Source organism: Staurois parvus, unplaced genomic scaffold, assembly GCF_062004578.1.
Source record: "Staurois parvus isolate SC_StPar_1 unplaced genomic scaffold, SC_StPar_1.0 ptg000288l, whole genome shotgun sequence".
Taxonomy (NCBI): Eukaryota; Metazoa; Chordata; class Amphibia; order Anura; family Ranidae; genus Staurois; species Staurois parvus.
In genome coordinates, this window is record NW_028318084.1 from 782501 (window position 1) to 799836 (window position 17336).

The 17336-nt window shown below is 43.1% G+C and overlaps 1 protein-coding gene across 1 annotated transcript in view; it reads left to right on the forward strand.

Moving 5' to 3' along the window:
- Positions 1-17336, forward strand: part of ITGA9 (integrin subunit alpha 9) — a 694926-nt gene that overhangs the window by 456770 nt on the left and 220820 nt on the right. The window contains exon 17 of the mRNA XM_089682391.1: positions 15996-16072. Coding sequence (XP_089538517.1) covers positions 15996-16072 — 77 coding nt within the window. The remainder of the gene's footprint in view (positions 1-15995; positions 16073-17336) is intronic.

Sequence of the window (17336 nt, forward strand, 5' to 3'; positions counted from 1 at the left end):
AATGGGCTAAAGTCACATCAAAAGTCGTATCAAAGTACTGCAGGAACTACTTTGAAGTTGCACAGATTTGAATGGGAAACATGGGAAACCCAAAGTCGCATAGCAAGTCACACGTGTGAATGGTCTCTTGTTTTCTGACTTTTTTTTTCATATTTTCTTTGGAAGGACACAGGAAGATTCTTTATAATAACGTTTTCAAGGGATTATGTTTTCATTTGAAAATCTACTGGTACTGCACCACAGTGAACTATTAAAGCTCATTTCCATCTTTGGCCAAAAAAATCAGCCTCCAGCAGCTCTGAAAAATAAAATAAAAAGCTCAGGCAGCTACCATACCATAGTGCAGGAGGAGTGTGTAATGTCCAATATAGTGTATATAGTGCAGGAGGAGTGTGTAATGTCCAATATAGTGTATATAGTGCAGGAGGAGTGTGTAATGTCCAATATATTGTATATAGTGCAGGAGGAGTGTGTAATGTCCAATATAGTGTATATAGTGCAGGAGGAGTGTGTAATGTCCAATATAGTGTATATAGTGCAGGAGGAGTGTGTAATGTCCAATATAGTGTATATAGTGCAGGAGGAGTGTGTAATGTCCAATATAGTATATATAGTGCAGGAGGAGTGTGTAATGTCCAATATAGTGTATATAGTGCAGGAGGAGTGTGTAATGTCCAATATAGTGTATATAGTGCAGGAGGAGTGTGTAATGTCCAATATAGTGTATATAATGCAGGAGTGTGTAATGTCCAATATAGTGTATATAGTGCAGGAGGAGTGTGTAATGTCCAATATAGTATATATAGTGCAGGAGGAGTGTGTAATGTCCAATATAGTGTATATATAGTGCAGAAGGAGTGTGTAATGTCCAATATAGTGTATATAGTGCAGGAGGAGTGTGTAATGTCCAATATAGTGTATATAGTGCAGGAGGAGTGTGTAATGTCCAATATAGTGTATATAATGCAGGAGTGTGTAATGTCCAATATAGTGTATATAGTGCAGGAGGAGTGTGTAATGTCCAATATAGTGTATATATAGTGCAGGAGGAGTGTGTAATGTCCAATATAGTGTATATATAGTGCAGGAGGAGTGTGTAATGTCCAATATAGTGTGTATAGTGCAGAAGGAGTGTGTAATGTCCAATATAGTATATATAGTGCAGGAGGAGTGTGTAATGTCCAATATAGTGTATATAGTGCAGGAGGAGTGTGTAATGTCCAATATAGTGTATATAGTGCAGGAGGAGTGTGTAATGTCCAATATAGTGTATATAGTGCAGGAGGAGTGTGTAATGTCCAATATAGTATATATAGTGCAGGAGGAGTGTGTAATGTCCAATATAGTGTATATAGTGCAGGAGGAGTGTGTAATGTCCAATATAGTGTATATAGTGCAGGAGGAGTGTGTAATGTCCAATATAGTGTATATAATGCAGGAGTGTGTAATGTCCAATATAGTGTATATAGTGCAGGAGGAGTGTGTAATGTCCAATATAGTATATATAGTGCAGGAGGAGTGTGTAATGTCCAATATAGTGTATATATAGTGCAGGAGGAGTGTGTAATGTCCAATATAGTGTATATATAGTGCAGGAGGAGTGTGTAATGTCCAATATAGTGTGTATAGTGCAGAAGGAGTGTGTAATGTCCAATATAGTGTATATAGTGCAGGAGGAGTGTGTAATGTCCAATATAGTGTATATAGTGCAGGAGGAGTGTGTAATGTCCAATATAGTGTATATAATGCAGGAGGAGTGTGTAATGTCCAATATAGTGTATATAGTGCAGGAGGAGTGTGTAATGTCCAATATAGTGTATATATAGTGCAGGAGGAGTGTGTAATGTCCAATATAGTGTATATATAGTGCAGGAGGAGTGTGTAATGTCCAATATAGTGTGTATAGTGCAGAAGGAGTGTGTAATGTCCAATATAGTGTATATAATGCAGGAGTGTGTAATGTCCAATATAGTGTATATAGTGCAGGAGGAGTGTGTAATGTCCAATATAGTGTATATATAGTGCAGGAGGAGTGTGTAATGTCCAATATAGTGTGTATAGTGCAGAAGGAGTGTGTAATGTCCAATATAGTGTATATAGTGCAGGAGGAGTGTGTAATGTCCAATATAGTGTATATAGTGCAGGAGGAGTGTGTAATGTCCAATATAGTGTATATAGTGCAGGAGGAGTGTGTAATGTCCAATATAGTGTATATAATGCAGGAGTGTGTAATGTCCAATATAGTGTATATAGTGCAGGAGGAGTGTGTAATGTCCAATATAGTGTATATATAGTGCAGGAGGAGTGTGTAATGTCCAATATAGTGTATATATAGTGCAGGAGGAGTGTGTAATGTTCAATATAGTGTATATATAGTGCAGGAGGAGTGTGTAATGTCCAATATAGTATATATAGTGCAGGAGGAGTGTGTAATGTCCAATATAGTATATATAGTGCAGGAGGAGTGTGTAATGTCCAATATTTTGTATATAGTGCAGGAGGAGTGTGTAATGTCCAATATAGTGTATATAGTGCAGGAGGAGTGTGTAATGTCCAATATAGTGTATATAGTGCAGGAGGAGTGTGTAATGTCCAATATAGTGTATATAGTGCAGGAGGAGTGTGTAATGTCCAATATAGTATATATAGTGCAGGAGGAGTGTGTAATGTCCAATATTTTGTATATAGTGCAGGAGGAGTGTGTAATGTCCAATATAGTGTATATAGTGCAGGAGGAGTGTGTAATGTCCAATATAGTGTATATAATGCAGGAGTGTGTAATGTCCAATATAGTGTATATAGTGCAGGAGGAGTGTGTAATGTCCAATATAGTGTATATATAGTGCAGGAGGAGTGTGTAATGTCCAATATAGTGTATATATAGTGCAGGAGGAGTGTGTAATGTCCAATATAGTGTATATATAGTGCAGGAGGAGTGTGTAATGTCCAATATAGTATATATAGTGCAGGAGGAGTGTGTAATGTCCAATATAGTATATATAGTGCAGGAGGAGTGTGTAATGTCCAATATTTTGTATATAGTGCAGGAGGAGTGTGTAATGTCCAATATAGTGTATATAGTGCAGGAGGAGTGTGTAATGTCCAATATAGTGTATATAGTGCAGGAGGAGTGTGTAATGTCCAATATAGTGTATATAGTGCAGGAGGAGTGTGTAATGTCCAATATAGTGTGTATAGTGCAGGAGGAGTGTGTAATGTCCAATATAGTGTATATAATGCAGGAGTGTGTAATGTCCAATATAGTATATATAGTGCAGGAGGAGTGTGTAATGTCCAATATTTTGTATATAGTGCAGGAGGAGTGTGTAATGTCCAATATAGTGTATATAGTGCAGGAGGAGTGTGTAATGTCCAATATAGTGTATATAGTGCAGGAGGAGTGTGTGATGTCCAATATAGTGTATATATAGTGCAGGAGGAGTGTGTAATGTCCAATATAGTGTATATATAGTGCAGGAGGAGTGTGTAATGTCCAATATAGTATATATAGTGCAGGAGGAGTGTGTAATGTCCAATATAGTATATATAGTGCAGGAGGAGTGTGTAATGTCCAATATTTTGTATATAGTGCAGGAGGAGTGTGTAATGTCCAATATAGTGTATATAGTGCAGGAGGAGTGTGTAATGTCCAATATAGTGTATATAGTGCAGGAGGAGTGTGTAATGTCCAATATAGTGTATATAGTGCAGGAGGAGTGTGTAATGTCCAATATAGTGTGTATAGTGCAGGAGGAGTGTGTAATGTCCAATATAGTGTATATAATGCAGGAGTGTGTAATGTCCAATATAGTGTGTATAGTGCAGGAGGAGTGTGTAATGTCCAATATAGTGTATATAATGCAGGAGTGTGTATTGTCCAATATAGTGTATATAGTGCAGGAGGAGCGTGTAATGTCCAATATAGTGTATATAGTGCAGGAGGAGTGTGTAATGTCCAATATAGTATATATAGTGCAGGAGGAGCGTGTAATGTCCAATATAGTGTATATAGTGCAGGAGGAGTGTGTAATGTCCAATATAGTGTATATAGTGCAGGAGGAGTGTGTAATGTCCAATATAGTGCATATAGTGCAGGAGGAGTGTGTAATGTCCAATATAGTGTGTATAGTGCAGGAGGAGTGTGTAATGTCCAATACAGTATATAGTGCAGGAGGAGTGTGTAATGTCCAATATAGTGTATATAGTGCAGGAGGAGTGTGTAATGTCCAATATAGTGCATATAGTGCAGGAGGAGTGTGTAATGTCCAATATAGTGTGTATAGTGCAGGAGGAGTGTGTAATGTCCAATACAGTATATAGTGCAGGAGGAGTGTGTAATGTCCAATATAGTGTATATAGTGCAGGAGGAGTGTGTAATGTCCAATATATTGTATATAGTGCAGGAGGAGTGTGTAATGTCCAATATAGTGTATATAGTGCAGGAGGAGTGTGTAATGTCCAATATAGTGTATATAGTGCAGGAGGAGTGTGTAATGTCCAATATAGTGTATATAGTGCAGGAGGAGTGTGTAATGTCCAATATAGTGTATATAGTGCAGGAGGAGTGTGTAATGTCCAATTTAGTGTATATTAGGGAGTTGTGGGGGGAGCACACCACACCACATTACTGGGGGGGGGGGAGTATAGCACAGCATCTTACAATACTGGAGGTGGGGTACATGACAGCACCTTAGCTCACTGGAGGGGTGGATAAAGCACAGCACCTTACATTACTGTGGGGGGGGGGGGGATGCAGGTTTGAAATACTACAGTCTAAGGTAGGTGGTGGGTTGGAGATACAGTCATTGCCAAAATACTGGCACCCCTGAATTTCTGCCAGATAACGCACCACTTCGTCCAGAAAATTGTTGCAATTGCAAATGGTTAGGCATTCTCATATTCTCATGTATTGGTATGACACAAAGTGGAGAAATAAAAAGTCAAATCTGTCACTTTCCACCCAAAACCTGAAAAATGGACTGGACAAAATTATTGGAACCCTCAATTTAATATTTGGTAGCACACCCCTTGGGAAAAATATCTGAAATCAATCTCTTCCTGTGTAACCATCAATGAGTTTCTTACTGAAATTTTGGACTACTCTTCTTTCGCCAACTGCTCCAGATTTGTCAGATTGGAAGGGTTACTTTTCCCAACTGCTATTTTGAGATCTCTCCACGGGTGCACTAGGGGGTTGGGGTCTGGACTCACTGTTACACTCTTGCTATTTTTCCCCACAATATTTCCCCACATTTTGCTTTCTGACATGTGCTTTGGGCCATTGTTCTGCTGTTAGATCCATTACCTCTGATGGAGACCCAACTTTCTGACACTGGGCCCTACATTGCACCCCAGGATTCTTTGGTAGTCTTCAGGATTCATAATGCCATGCACATGGTCAAGACATCCAGTGCTTGAAGCAGCAAAGCAACCCCAAAACTTAAGTGAACCTCCACTATGTTGACTGTAGGGACTCTATTCTTTTCTTTAAAGGCCTCATTTCTTTTTTTGAACACAGTAGAATGATGGGCTTTACCAAAAAGCTGTAATTTGTGTTTAGTCCATCCACAGCACATTCTCCCAAAAGCATTTTGGCCTCCTCAGGTAAGTTTTTTCAAACTTCAATTTGGCTTTTTTTATGTTTCTGTGTCAGCAGTGGGGTCCTCCTGGGTCTCCTACCATAGCATCCCTTTTCATTCAGATGGCAATGTATAGTGTGAGCTCACACAGTTGTACCCTGTGCCTGTGTGAGTTGATCACGTCAGCCACCATTCGAACAATCCTTCGCAATCTTTGATCAATTTTTCTCTTTTGTCCACGTCCAGGGAGATTAGCTACAGTTCCATAGACTGTAAACTTCTTGACAATGTTGCGCACAGTGGACACAGGAACATTAAGATCTTTGGAAATGGACTTGTAACCTTGAGAATGTCAATGCTTTTCCACAATTTTTATTCTCAAATCCTCAGTCTTTTCTGCTCTTTCTTTTCTCCATGCTCCATGTGGCACCCAACACAAAGGTTGAGTCATTACCTGTTAATTGATACAGATGAGTTTAATTACAAATTACAGGAGCATCACAAACTTGAAATGCAATTATTTCTTACAATTTTGAGAAGGTGCCAGTAAGTTTGTCCAGTCCATTTTTGGGGTTTTGGATGAAATGCGTCAGTTTTGGCTTTTTGTTTCTCCACTTTTTTGTGTCAGACCAATACAAACAAAAGAAATAAACAAGAGAATACCTAAACGTTTGTAATTGCAACAATTTTCTGGGTGAAGTGGTGCATGACTGTTGGACTTGCAGAATCCCCAAGGCTAATACTTACCTACCCCCCTTAAAAACACCACCACCCCTTCAAAACCTTTCCACCCAAATAAACACGCAACTGTCTTTTTGGTGTAAAACCGGCCATAGCAGCCATTTATTTAACATAACGCAAACATAAATTTCTTACAGTAACTCAATTGATACCTAACAGTAAAATACCACCCGGGTCCAAGGTCTCTGAAGGCACCATTACTCCCATGACCAACTCGGCTGTATCTGACACCCAATGAAAGGCCCCCAGCCGCTACTACACCGCCTCGGGGACAATACTACCGTTACTTAACCCAGATACAGCCAAATGAACTCCCACATTACCAACATGACCTTTTATTGGGAAGGGACACCCATACCTACGATGGGCCTAACCCATAATTCCTCAACTTGTCACTCCACCACCGCCTTCAAAGACCCATCGACCCCTGCCGGCTGCCATGACAAACGAACAAACACTTCGGGACACAACAGCTGTCCTGAATCCTGAACAAACGCCATGAACCCACATAAAACAAACACCACGAACAACCCCCAAACAGCAAAACAACACCGGAACAAACACAATGACAAAACTATAACCAACACACAAACAGAATACAAATCTAACTTCAGGGCGGGAGAAACCTCCTCCGTGATGGCACAAGCTCCGACTGACTCCGACAAGACCCAACCCCCCATTTCAAATCCAGCAAGACCACCCACAATGCTGCGTACACCAATCAAGTAAGTAACCACCCCCCATCCCCTTTTTCCTTGCCTATACTCTACCCAAATTACACTCTCCGCCTCGTCTGCATGCCCCAGTCATGCTGGCCCTCCCTTATACTTCGCTCAGTCCAGGCCTTGACTCTATCTGACAGAAATGCAGGGGTGCCAATATTTTTTGCCATGACTGTATGTTTTTCCAGTCTAATGTGGTGAAGCTTTGACTAAACAAATGAGTTGTGTACAAGCAGAAAAATCACAAAAATGCAAAAAAATAAAAAGATTGCAATTTACAAATCAATTTATTTTATTGAAAACTGTTTGTTGTTTTGGCTACATGTGCCAATTGTATATTTTTTATATAGATAGCACATTATTTGAACTGTCCACCATATTATCAATAATTCACATTAATAACGTTTTGCTTACAGTGTTTGACAAGGAAATGCTGGAAAACATGTTTGTCTTACAAGATATCAGTAATCTTATCATCTTTGTAAATTAAGGTGATTGTAAAGTAAATTAAAAAAACAAAAAACAAACATGATATACCTACCTGCTCTGAGCAATGAAACTGTACAGAGCGGCCCGATCCTAATCTTCTTGGGTCCCCCGCCGGTGCTCTTGGCTCCTCCTCTTTTCAGTGTGCCACAGACACAGCGCAGCTCGGCCCCGCCTCCCGCTCCCTCAGCACAGGATTTGACTAACAGCAACCAATGGCTCCCACTGCCTTGGAAAAGCCTGTGAGAGCAGGGAGAAGAGGAGAGAGCTGCTACAGACGGGCACAGCACAGGAGTGAGTGAGGATACATGTAAGTATAATGGCGGGAGGGGGGAGGGGGGGTTGAGTTGAGGGGATGTGCTGCTACCTATTTTCTACCTTAATGCGAGCCTAAAATGTTTAGGCTTTAAATAAACCATTTATGGTTTATTTAAATCAGGCAGAAAATCGTCTTATTTTTGGGCAGCCTTAGTTGCATAGGGGTGGATTTACTAAAGGCAAATAGACTGTGCACTTTGGAAGTCATTTTCCCCAGAGCTTAGTGAATGTGGTAAAGCTCTGCTGATTTCCTTCCCCCTGATTTCCTTACCCCAGACACCACTAAACTACTCGTACACTCCCTTATTATCTCACGCCTCGACTACTGCAACTCCCTCCTCACCGGCCTACCCCAGTGCAGACCATCCTGAACTCAGCGGCTAGACTCATCCACCTCACCAACCGCTCCACCTCTGCCACCCCCCTCTGCCTCTCCCTCCACTGGCTCCCGATTGCCCAACGCATCAAATTCAAACTTCTAACTCTGACCTACAAAGCCCTCACAACACTGCCCCTGACTACCTCACCAACCTGATTCCCAGGTACCACCCTACCCGTACCCTTCGCTCTTCACAGGACTTCCTTCTATCTTGCTCCCTGGTCTCCTCCTCCCACGCACGACTGCAAGACTTCTCCAGGACTTCCCCCATCCTCTGGAACTCACTACCCCAATCCATCAGACTGTCACCTTCCCTCCTCATCTTCAGGCGCTCCCTGAAAACCCACCTCTTCAGGGAAGCCTACCCCACCCTCACCTAACAGCCGTTCTCCTTCATTCCTCCTACCACTCCATCCCCCACAGCCATTTCCTCCTGTGCTACTACCCCCTCCCTCCTAGATTGTAAGCTCGAAAGAGTAGGGCCCTCTAACCCCTTGTGTGCTGTTTGTAGTTGCTGTAATGTTTCATGTATTGTCCCCCCCTCTATTGTACAGCGCTGAGCAAACCCTTTGGCGCTATATAAACTCGATGTAATAATAATAATAATAATTTCCAACATCATGTGCAAGCAAAAATGCTGTTTTTTTCCCTTGTACCTGATTGGGTATTCTTTGAAAAGTGAAGCTTCACTACATTCACCAATCTCTGGGAAAAATGAGTTCAACTGCACTTCCAAAGTGCATATTCTATTTGCCTTTAGTAACTACCCCCCCTCCCTCCTCCTTCGTGTAAAGTGCATCTGATGATCTAAAGTTAAAAAGCAGATGTTTTATGTAGGAAACACAAGATGTGCCTTTTTTCAGATGTTGTTCAGTTTAGCTCCCTATTCATTATCTGACTGTTCCTTTACAAGAATAATGCAAGGAAATGGTGACATATATCTAGTGGAGTATTTATCCTGAGTGTCTGCTTCCAGTAAAAGGAAAAAATAGATTCAAAAAACATGTTTAACTGTTGAAAGGTAAAGTATGTTTGGTATAAAATACCAAATATTATAAAATGAGAACATTCGATTTTTATCTAAATAGCCTAAAGTTTTTTACGACATATTTCCATCTGAAACACTTGTCAAGTCGGCAAAATACTAGATCAGTTGAATAATCGTAGAAGACACAATCTGCTTGAAATATAGGTGGTAAAGAAGTGAGCAGATAAGAACCCCATTATCATACCAACAAGCTGACATATTTATTATTATTATACAGTATTTATATAGCGCCAAAAGGTTTGCTCAGCGCTGTATGTTATAGTGGGGGACAGAACATGAGACAATACAGTAACAATACAATACACGAGGGGTTCGAGGGCCCTGCTCCTTGGAGCTTACAATCTAGGAGGGAGGGGATAGTGGTACAGGAGGAAATGGCTTTGGGGGATGGAGTGGTAGGAGGAGTGGAGGAGATCGGCAGTTAGGTGAGGGCGGGGTAGGCTTCCCTGAAGAGATGGGTTTTCAGGGTGCACCTAAAGTATGGGGTTGGGCTTTTATCCTCTAAAAATGTATTTAATATTTTATATATATTATACATTGCAAGTAAACATAGGGAAAGAATAGAAGGAGCCTGTAACATTTTTTTTATCATTACATACTGTGTTGCTGCCTTCATCGAGTGATACACAAACAGATATTGCTTGATTGTGGACATACAGCAGCCTGCTCTATATGGGATGCCCTACAGCTGTAGAAATCTGTCTTTATTGTGTTCGGTGGCAAGAGACTCTGGGATAGGAGCTGAGATCCTGTAGTAGGGAGTATAAAGACATTAGAGGCATATTTGTGTGGGATATTGTGCCGTATTGTGCAAGCATGCCTAGCAAATTTGTTCATGATGGCACGCTTACTTTCTCCAGCGATGCCACAGCCATAGTTCCTCTCATCACCAGCGCTTTTGTCTTCCCCATGTCTTCTTCTGGGTTAGCAGTCTTCAGCCATCTTGATTGACCAGGCTGTGATAACATAAGTACCCCGTATATATGTTTTTAGGAGTTTACCACTACTTTAAGCAGGTTTGAGTTTACATGTCTCTGGCATTTTGCAGACCTTTCTATTCCTTTAGACTGTGGGTGTTGGGAAAGGTTGTGACATCATCAGCCCACCTCTCTGACTAAGCCAATCCGAGCAGGCTTTGTATTCATTAGTAGAATACATCACTCGCCGTGATTGGTCCAGTGTATACTGTATGTAGCCGCAGCTACCGTACATACACGCATCCAGCGGGCTGATTACAGTAGGGACGTACCGGTACATTTTGAAACCGCTTGGCTTAGCACAGTATACTGTATATACCGCACATCCAGTGGGCTGACAGATTAATCTGTCATAGGGACATTTGTTTTGAGCCAGCTTGGCTCAGCGCGGTATACTGTATGTACAGTATAACCCAGGGGTGGACTGACAACTCATGGGGCCCCCGGGCAATAGGGGATCATGGGGCCCCTGTGTCCTTGCCCAAACTCAAAAAAGCCTATGAAAAAGGTACCAGGCAGGGGCGGACTGACAACTCATGGGGCCCCCGGGCAATAGGGGATCATGGGGCCCCTGTGTCCTTGCCCAAACTCAAAAAAGCCTATGAAAAAGGTACCAGGCAGGGGCGGACTGACAACTCATGGGGCCCCCGGGCAATAGGGGATCATGGGGCCCCTGTGTCCTTGCCCAAACTCAAAACAGCCTATGAAAAAGGTACCAGGCAGGGGCGGACTGACAACTCATGGGGCCCCCGGGCAATAGGGGATCATGGGGCCCCTGTGTCCTTGCCCAAACTCAAAAAAGCCTATGAAAAAGGTACCAGGGGCATCTCATGGGGCGCCCTACCGACCCTGGGCCCTTGGGCAGTGCCCGAGTTTCCAAATGGTCAGTCCGCCCCTGATATTACCACACATCCAGCCAGCTTGACCCAAACAAACTCAAGGTTCACATTGTATACCCCGCGTATAAGACGACCCCCAAATTTTGGGGTATATTTTTAAGTATAAAAAGTAGTCTTATACGCCAGAAAATGCTGTACCTGTGGTTTGAGGATAAAACCAAATCAAAATTGTACAGATATTATATGAAAGGGTTTAACATGAATGTTTCCAGGCAAAACTGTCGCATACGGTACAAATTGCAGAACATTCTGTATGGACTCGTGCCAATCTGATGTACAATGAGGCTGGCAGCTTGACAATCATGTGCCTGTGTACAGCAGAATTTTTAAAGCTGCTAAATTAGCTTTACTCAGCAATAACAGATGCCAAGAAATGAGCTGGACAAGTCAATTCATCTGATTGCTGTGTGTGTGAGAACTCAGTCTGGAAGAAAATGAGCTGGTTTTGTGGAAAGCAAGAAAGTTTCCTCTTGTGTTCTACAGTGATAAGGTGGTCTGAGTGCATTTTTGGACAACAGATATTGATGAGAATGGATGAGGTGTTTTTTAGTTGACCTGATCATCTGTCACTGAGGACTGGGGGAAAAAAAAGAGGGCAGGGGCTAGTAGAGCAGCGCCTATATCTGGAGTCCTAATAAATTGTCAGATACCATCTACTGAAATGTAGATGGAGCAAGCCTTTATTGAAGCCACGGCAAAATATGCTTGGGAAACAATTTCAGATTAATCAAGAATATGAACATAGAGGAAATTTGTCAAGGTCCTACCTTTTCCCAGAGGCTATGTTACTCCATGTGCTGGCATCCATCTTGGATTTCTGCTGAGCATGGTGGGAATCTTTTATGCCTTCAGGTCTCTGAGGTCCATCCCCCAGAGGGGTGTGGCTGAGTACATATAAGCCTGTGATCCGCACATGCCCTTTGCACTTGTGTGTTGTTGTTGCTATTACTCTGTTCCGACTCTCCTGGAATCTGACTCGGCTTGTGACTCGACTATTCTTTGTGTTCTCCTTTGATCTGACTCTCCATTGCTGAACCCGGCTCGTGACCTGTGATTCTCGTCTGCTGTCCTGTACCGTTTTGTCCCGTTGTTGTCGACCCGGCCTGCCTGACTACTCTATTGTCTTTTCCACCAGCTCACGCCATTGGCGGTGGCCATTACCGCAACTGAGGTGTCTCGGGGGCTGCGACCTGGTTCCTGGCTGCGTCAAGTCCATCCCCACCATCAGGGGCCCTGGTGAAGGGCAGCCTGGGACTTAGACTCCGCGCCCTGAGGGACTTCGGTCTGTGGGTGGTGGTTGTCGTCAGTCAGTGCGTTACTTTGTTATTAGGCCTGCCTGTCCGTTCCCCAGCTCCTGCCCTGACAAAATTAAACGGGTCTGCGCTCCACCTTTACAATTCACGTTTTGGATATGAAACACTTCCTTCCTTTCACTCATCTTGGATTGTGCAGAAACCTAACAGCTTTGCTTTTCTAAGCAATAGGATATCCACTTAACTTTGGCTTAGTTTAATTTTCAGTAGCATTTTTCCTCATAATTAGACTGCACAGTAAACTCAGAGTGAATGAAGTGATGGGAGCCAGAACAAAATAACACTCACAAGGTGTCAAAATCCTGCCAGCACATGAAACAGAATATTAACTGGTGCACAGTGCAGCTTCCAAATAGATTAAAGTGGAACCTAACTTAAAAATTAGGCTTTACTCCCCTCCTACCTTCCCCTCCTCTGCTGCACAAACATCCCCTTTTTATTTGGCTGTTTATTTACCTTTTTTTCATAGTTCACATTCTGCCCCCCCCCCCCCTTTATTCCGGCCTAGGTCAGAATAAAGTGCTGTGCTCCTGGAGCGTCCTGGGATATGTGACATGCATATCCCAGGAGGCTCTAGGAGTGCAGCATGTCATTCTCACCTAGGCCAATATAAAGGAGGAGGATGGGACAAAATGTGAACAGTAAAAAAAAATATAAACAGCAAAATAAAAAAGATGTATTTGTTTAGTAGAGGAGAGGAGGGTTGGAGACATCTGCTTCCATTGAAAGAAGCAGGGGGCAGGCCTGTTGGTTCATCATTGGGAGGTGGTGGCCTAAACTTAGAAGAGGCAGCCTCCTCCTGATGACATCATGGAGGAAGATGACAGCGGTGGCAGTTGAGAAGCAGATCAAAGCAGTACAATGCTGGATCCTCTGGGTGGGTAAGTGTCTAAATTGAGGACAATCCAGCATTAGGTATGCGTTGTGTGGGAACTTGCTTCAAATGGTAGAGCTTTTGTAACGCACACAGCAACTCGCTTGCTTTTTAAGGCCTTTTTAGCCCACTTTTATTGAAATGAAAGTTCAAAACATCAGAAGTTTCCCACACAGGGGTATCTATCATCCACAAACAAAATTCAGCCTCCTGGCTCTCTCAGATATACACAATCTTCCACTGGCCTTCCTCTTCAGGCTTACGTCTGTCTCCTGCAGACTCTTTTAAAAACATGGCTCTCACACAGCTGGCCACTAGCACATAGCTAGTCTCTAGCAGCCCCTTGCTGCTATTGGCTTCCACCTCTCCTTGGTGGAGCCCTCCTGACTCCTATCTGCCGGGGTGGAGCCCAGAACCCTGGTCCTGACTCTATGAAAGGGCCTTTTCACACCTGTGCAATCAGTATCCTGGCCATTCCCAAAACCTGGTCCCAGGATTGGAGATTTCATCCCTCCCAGATCTCTTTGAAATCTCCAGGCTCCAGATCCCAAAATGGACCTTACAAACAAAGGAGGAAAGTGAAAAGCCACTTTCCTCCATATCAAACACTTACCCTGGAGCCCCTCAACCTGCCTTGTTGAGAATCCTGGGTGACAGATCGCCACACTGTCACAGTTGGTTAAAAAAGCAGGGGGCTGGGGTAAAGTTCCTCTTTATTGATCTGTAGCACCATCCTAGATAGGTGCCAGATTTGATAAATTTAGTTCTTTAGCTCTCCCGTAATCAGTGGAGCTGCTTGTGATTGCTCTGGTCTGCTCTGGGTTTCAGGCTTTGGGTTTGGCTGCTTCCCCCTGCCTATTGGATAGTTCTGGAAAGTAGTGGGCTGAACAAAGCAAATTATCAGCTGAATATTTGTTTTCTCAGCAAATTCCTGCGGGAGGGTGCCCAGATGGTGGCTGGGAGTGAACATAAATAGTCCAAAGCCTGGAGCTGCTCTGTTGTTCTCTAGGAGGAGAGGTTCCCAGCCAGCTTCCTGGCAGTCTAGCTGAAGATTCTGCTAGTCTCATTGAGATCCCAGCTATGCATAGGTGGGAGGCCTATTCTGCTGAAAATACTTTTGGAGATGAAAGAGGGGTTTCATTGAGGATCCAGTCTGGAGGTTTAACTAAGCAGACTGACCTCCCGAGTCTGGAGGGAGACATGCAAGTCCCAGGGACACTGTGAGTACAGACCTAAGAGAGAACTCCTAGTAAATGTTGCTGCTGTTAACCCCTGGTGATCTAATATTAAGGCTTGCCTGGCTTGGGACATTGCTGATGGTGTCCCAGTGCTCTCCAGTTTATGTGCTACTGCAGGAGGGAGTGTTCTGAGAAGTAGCTGCAAAGGGGAGAGTGTCCTCACATTCCCGTTTAGTGTTCTGGAGCAGGGGCGGACTGACAACTCATGGGCCCCCCGGTCAATAGGGGATCATGGGGCCCCTGTGCCCTTGCCCAAACTCAAAAAAGCCTATGAAAAAGGTACCAGGGGCATCTCATGGGGCTCCCTACTGACCCCGGGCCCTCGGGCAGTGCCTGAGTTTCAAACTGGTCAGTCCGCCCCTGTTCTGGAGTATCTGACAGCTTCCCTAAGCCCCATCTGAGTGACCACTGTGTCACGTATATGCGACTGTGCGGGCCGCGTTTTGCGTGGGCACAAGAGCCCATTCATTTGAATGGACTCCCGTGCCCCGTGACACACAGGGAAGAAGTCCCTGCACTTCTTTAGAAAACCCAGCCTGCACGGGAACCTCGGTTCCCAGTATGGTTGCGTTTTCCAGTGCGGGCGGCGTGCCATTAGAACTAATGGCACCCGCCCGTGGGTCCGCATTCCTCTGTGTGGGTGGTGCAGCTGCACGGATTTTCTTGTGGATCCTCAGCGGCACCACCCGCACATATGTGAACCAAGCCTTAATCCGCAATAAACTTTAAAAAGGCAAATCCTAGACTGTTCTACTGAGCCAAAGTAGTGAATGTTGGTGTTTGCCTGGCTGCTGCTACACTAGTGGGAAATAAACCTGGGATGCAAAATCAGCAGCCCTTGCAGGGGCGAGCATTACAGATCTACCCCATTGTCAATGAATGCCAGTTCAAACATCTGTGTCATCTAAGGAATCATTTGGGAATATTCTCCTTTCTTACATTGGTAAGGAATTTGCTTTTCAGGAATATTAAGCTCATTTTGAGTTGAATTCAGCTTTGAATTAATTTGTTCAGTAGGACTGTTAGAAGTGCTCGCTGATCTCTATGTAGATACTAATCACTAGGGGCGGACTGACAACTCATGGGGCCCCTGGGCAATAGGGGATCATGGGGCCCCTGTGTCCTTGCCCAAACTCAAAAATGCCTATGAAAAAGGTACCAGGGGCAACTCATGGGGCCCCCTACTGACCCCAGGTCCTCGGGCAGTGCCCGAGTTTCCAAATGGTCAGTCCGCCCCTGCTAATCACATTAAAATGAAACTTTTAAAAGTCATCAGGGAATGTTCTGCACTCTCACTCTCTTCATCACCTACTCTGAATATTCACTGAAGCTTCAGCACCTCCTGATAATATTCACAAAGTCTTATTTATAGTGATGTTTGAACTTATGTTAGTAATGTAATATGTTTTATCTTTTTCTAGACGTTCTTCGAAAGGAATTGTCGCTCCGATGACTGCCCTGCTGATTTACATCTAAATGGCAAACTACTGCTGTCTAGGTAAGTGCTGCCTTATCCTGTGATTTCTATCTGTAGAAAGATGTCAAAAGCAATGATGGTTAGTGAACACTGTAAGTTATAGGGGAGCTTTGTTGCCTATAATATGAAGGACAGCTTGCATTCATTTGAATGTAGATTTTCCATAGAAGCAGTTTCTTTGCTCACTAAATCAGTCAGTATCATCATTCAATCTGATATTTTATAGAAAGAAGAATATATTACTATTAGAATTACTATGGTATGTTAGATGTTTCTTTGAATGTTTTGAAAGCAGAATATTATCGTGAATATGAATAGAGGTCAAGGATAATTGACAGAAATAGTTAAATATAGGCAACTAGAGGAGCATTTTTAATTTTCTTCTCAAGCACCTCAAGAGCACTAAAACTTGGACTGTTTTAATATACAAATACTAACTTCATGAACTGAAGTCAAGCTCAGTGCCCTCCCCGTTCTGCTTTCTGCACTTCCCCATTCATCAAGGAGGGTGCCTATCATGGTAATGGATCAATAGTGAGGTGTGTATGTGTGCATTTAAAGTGTTACTAAACCCAGGACCCTGCATTCACTCTATCTGGTCTCCCACAGTACACAGAACATGGAAATGCAATTATTTTAGTAAATATAAACTGCTAAATATCTTTTCTCATCAGCAGTTAGAGCAGTCTTGTGACTTCTATCAGTGTCCACCAGAGCACTGATTAGAGCTTGTAGGAGGAGTTTTGTTTCTGCTCTAGGAGGATGCAGAATCCCTGACCTCTGTCTAGACAGTGCTGATTGGCCCTGTGCTGATCACATGCACTCTCCCAAGAAAAAATAAACCTCTCTAGCAATATACACAAAACTGGGCATGTGCAGAGTGTCTCCACACGATGTGTCTTATCAGGAGATAAGAGGGGGACACTGGAAGAAGGGGAGAATCAGAGAAGTCAGGACAAACAGCATTTTTAAACAATGCAGAGGATTAACCCCTTAGGTTCCACAGTGATTATAACAAGCATGCTTTACTGCATATGCAGACTGATTTTACTGTTGTGGGTTTTGTAACACTGTAACTGATCCTCTGGATCAACTGTAGGTGTAGGATTATAACTTTTTAGTTTTTTTGTTTTTTTAATGGTTGAACTGGATGGACTTTTGTCTTTTTTTCAGCCAGACTAACTATGTAACTATGTAACTGCTGTCCCCACTGAAGATATCCATATGTCTTAAAGTATAACTACAGGCAAAAGTTTTTCTTCTTTGGTTTTGGTTAGAGCAGATA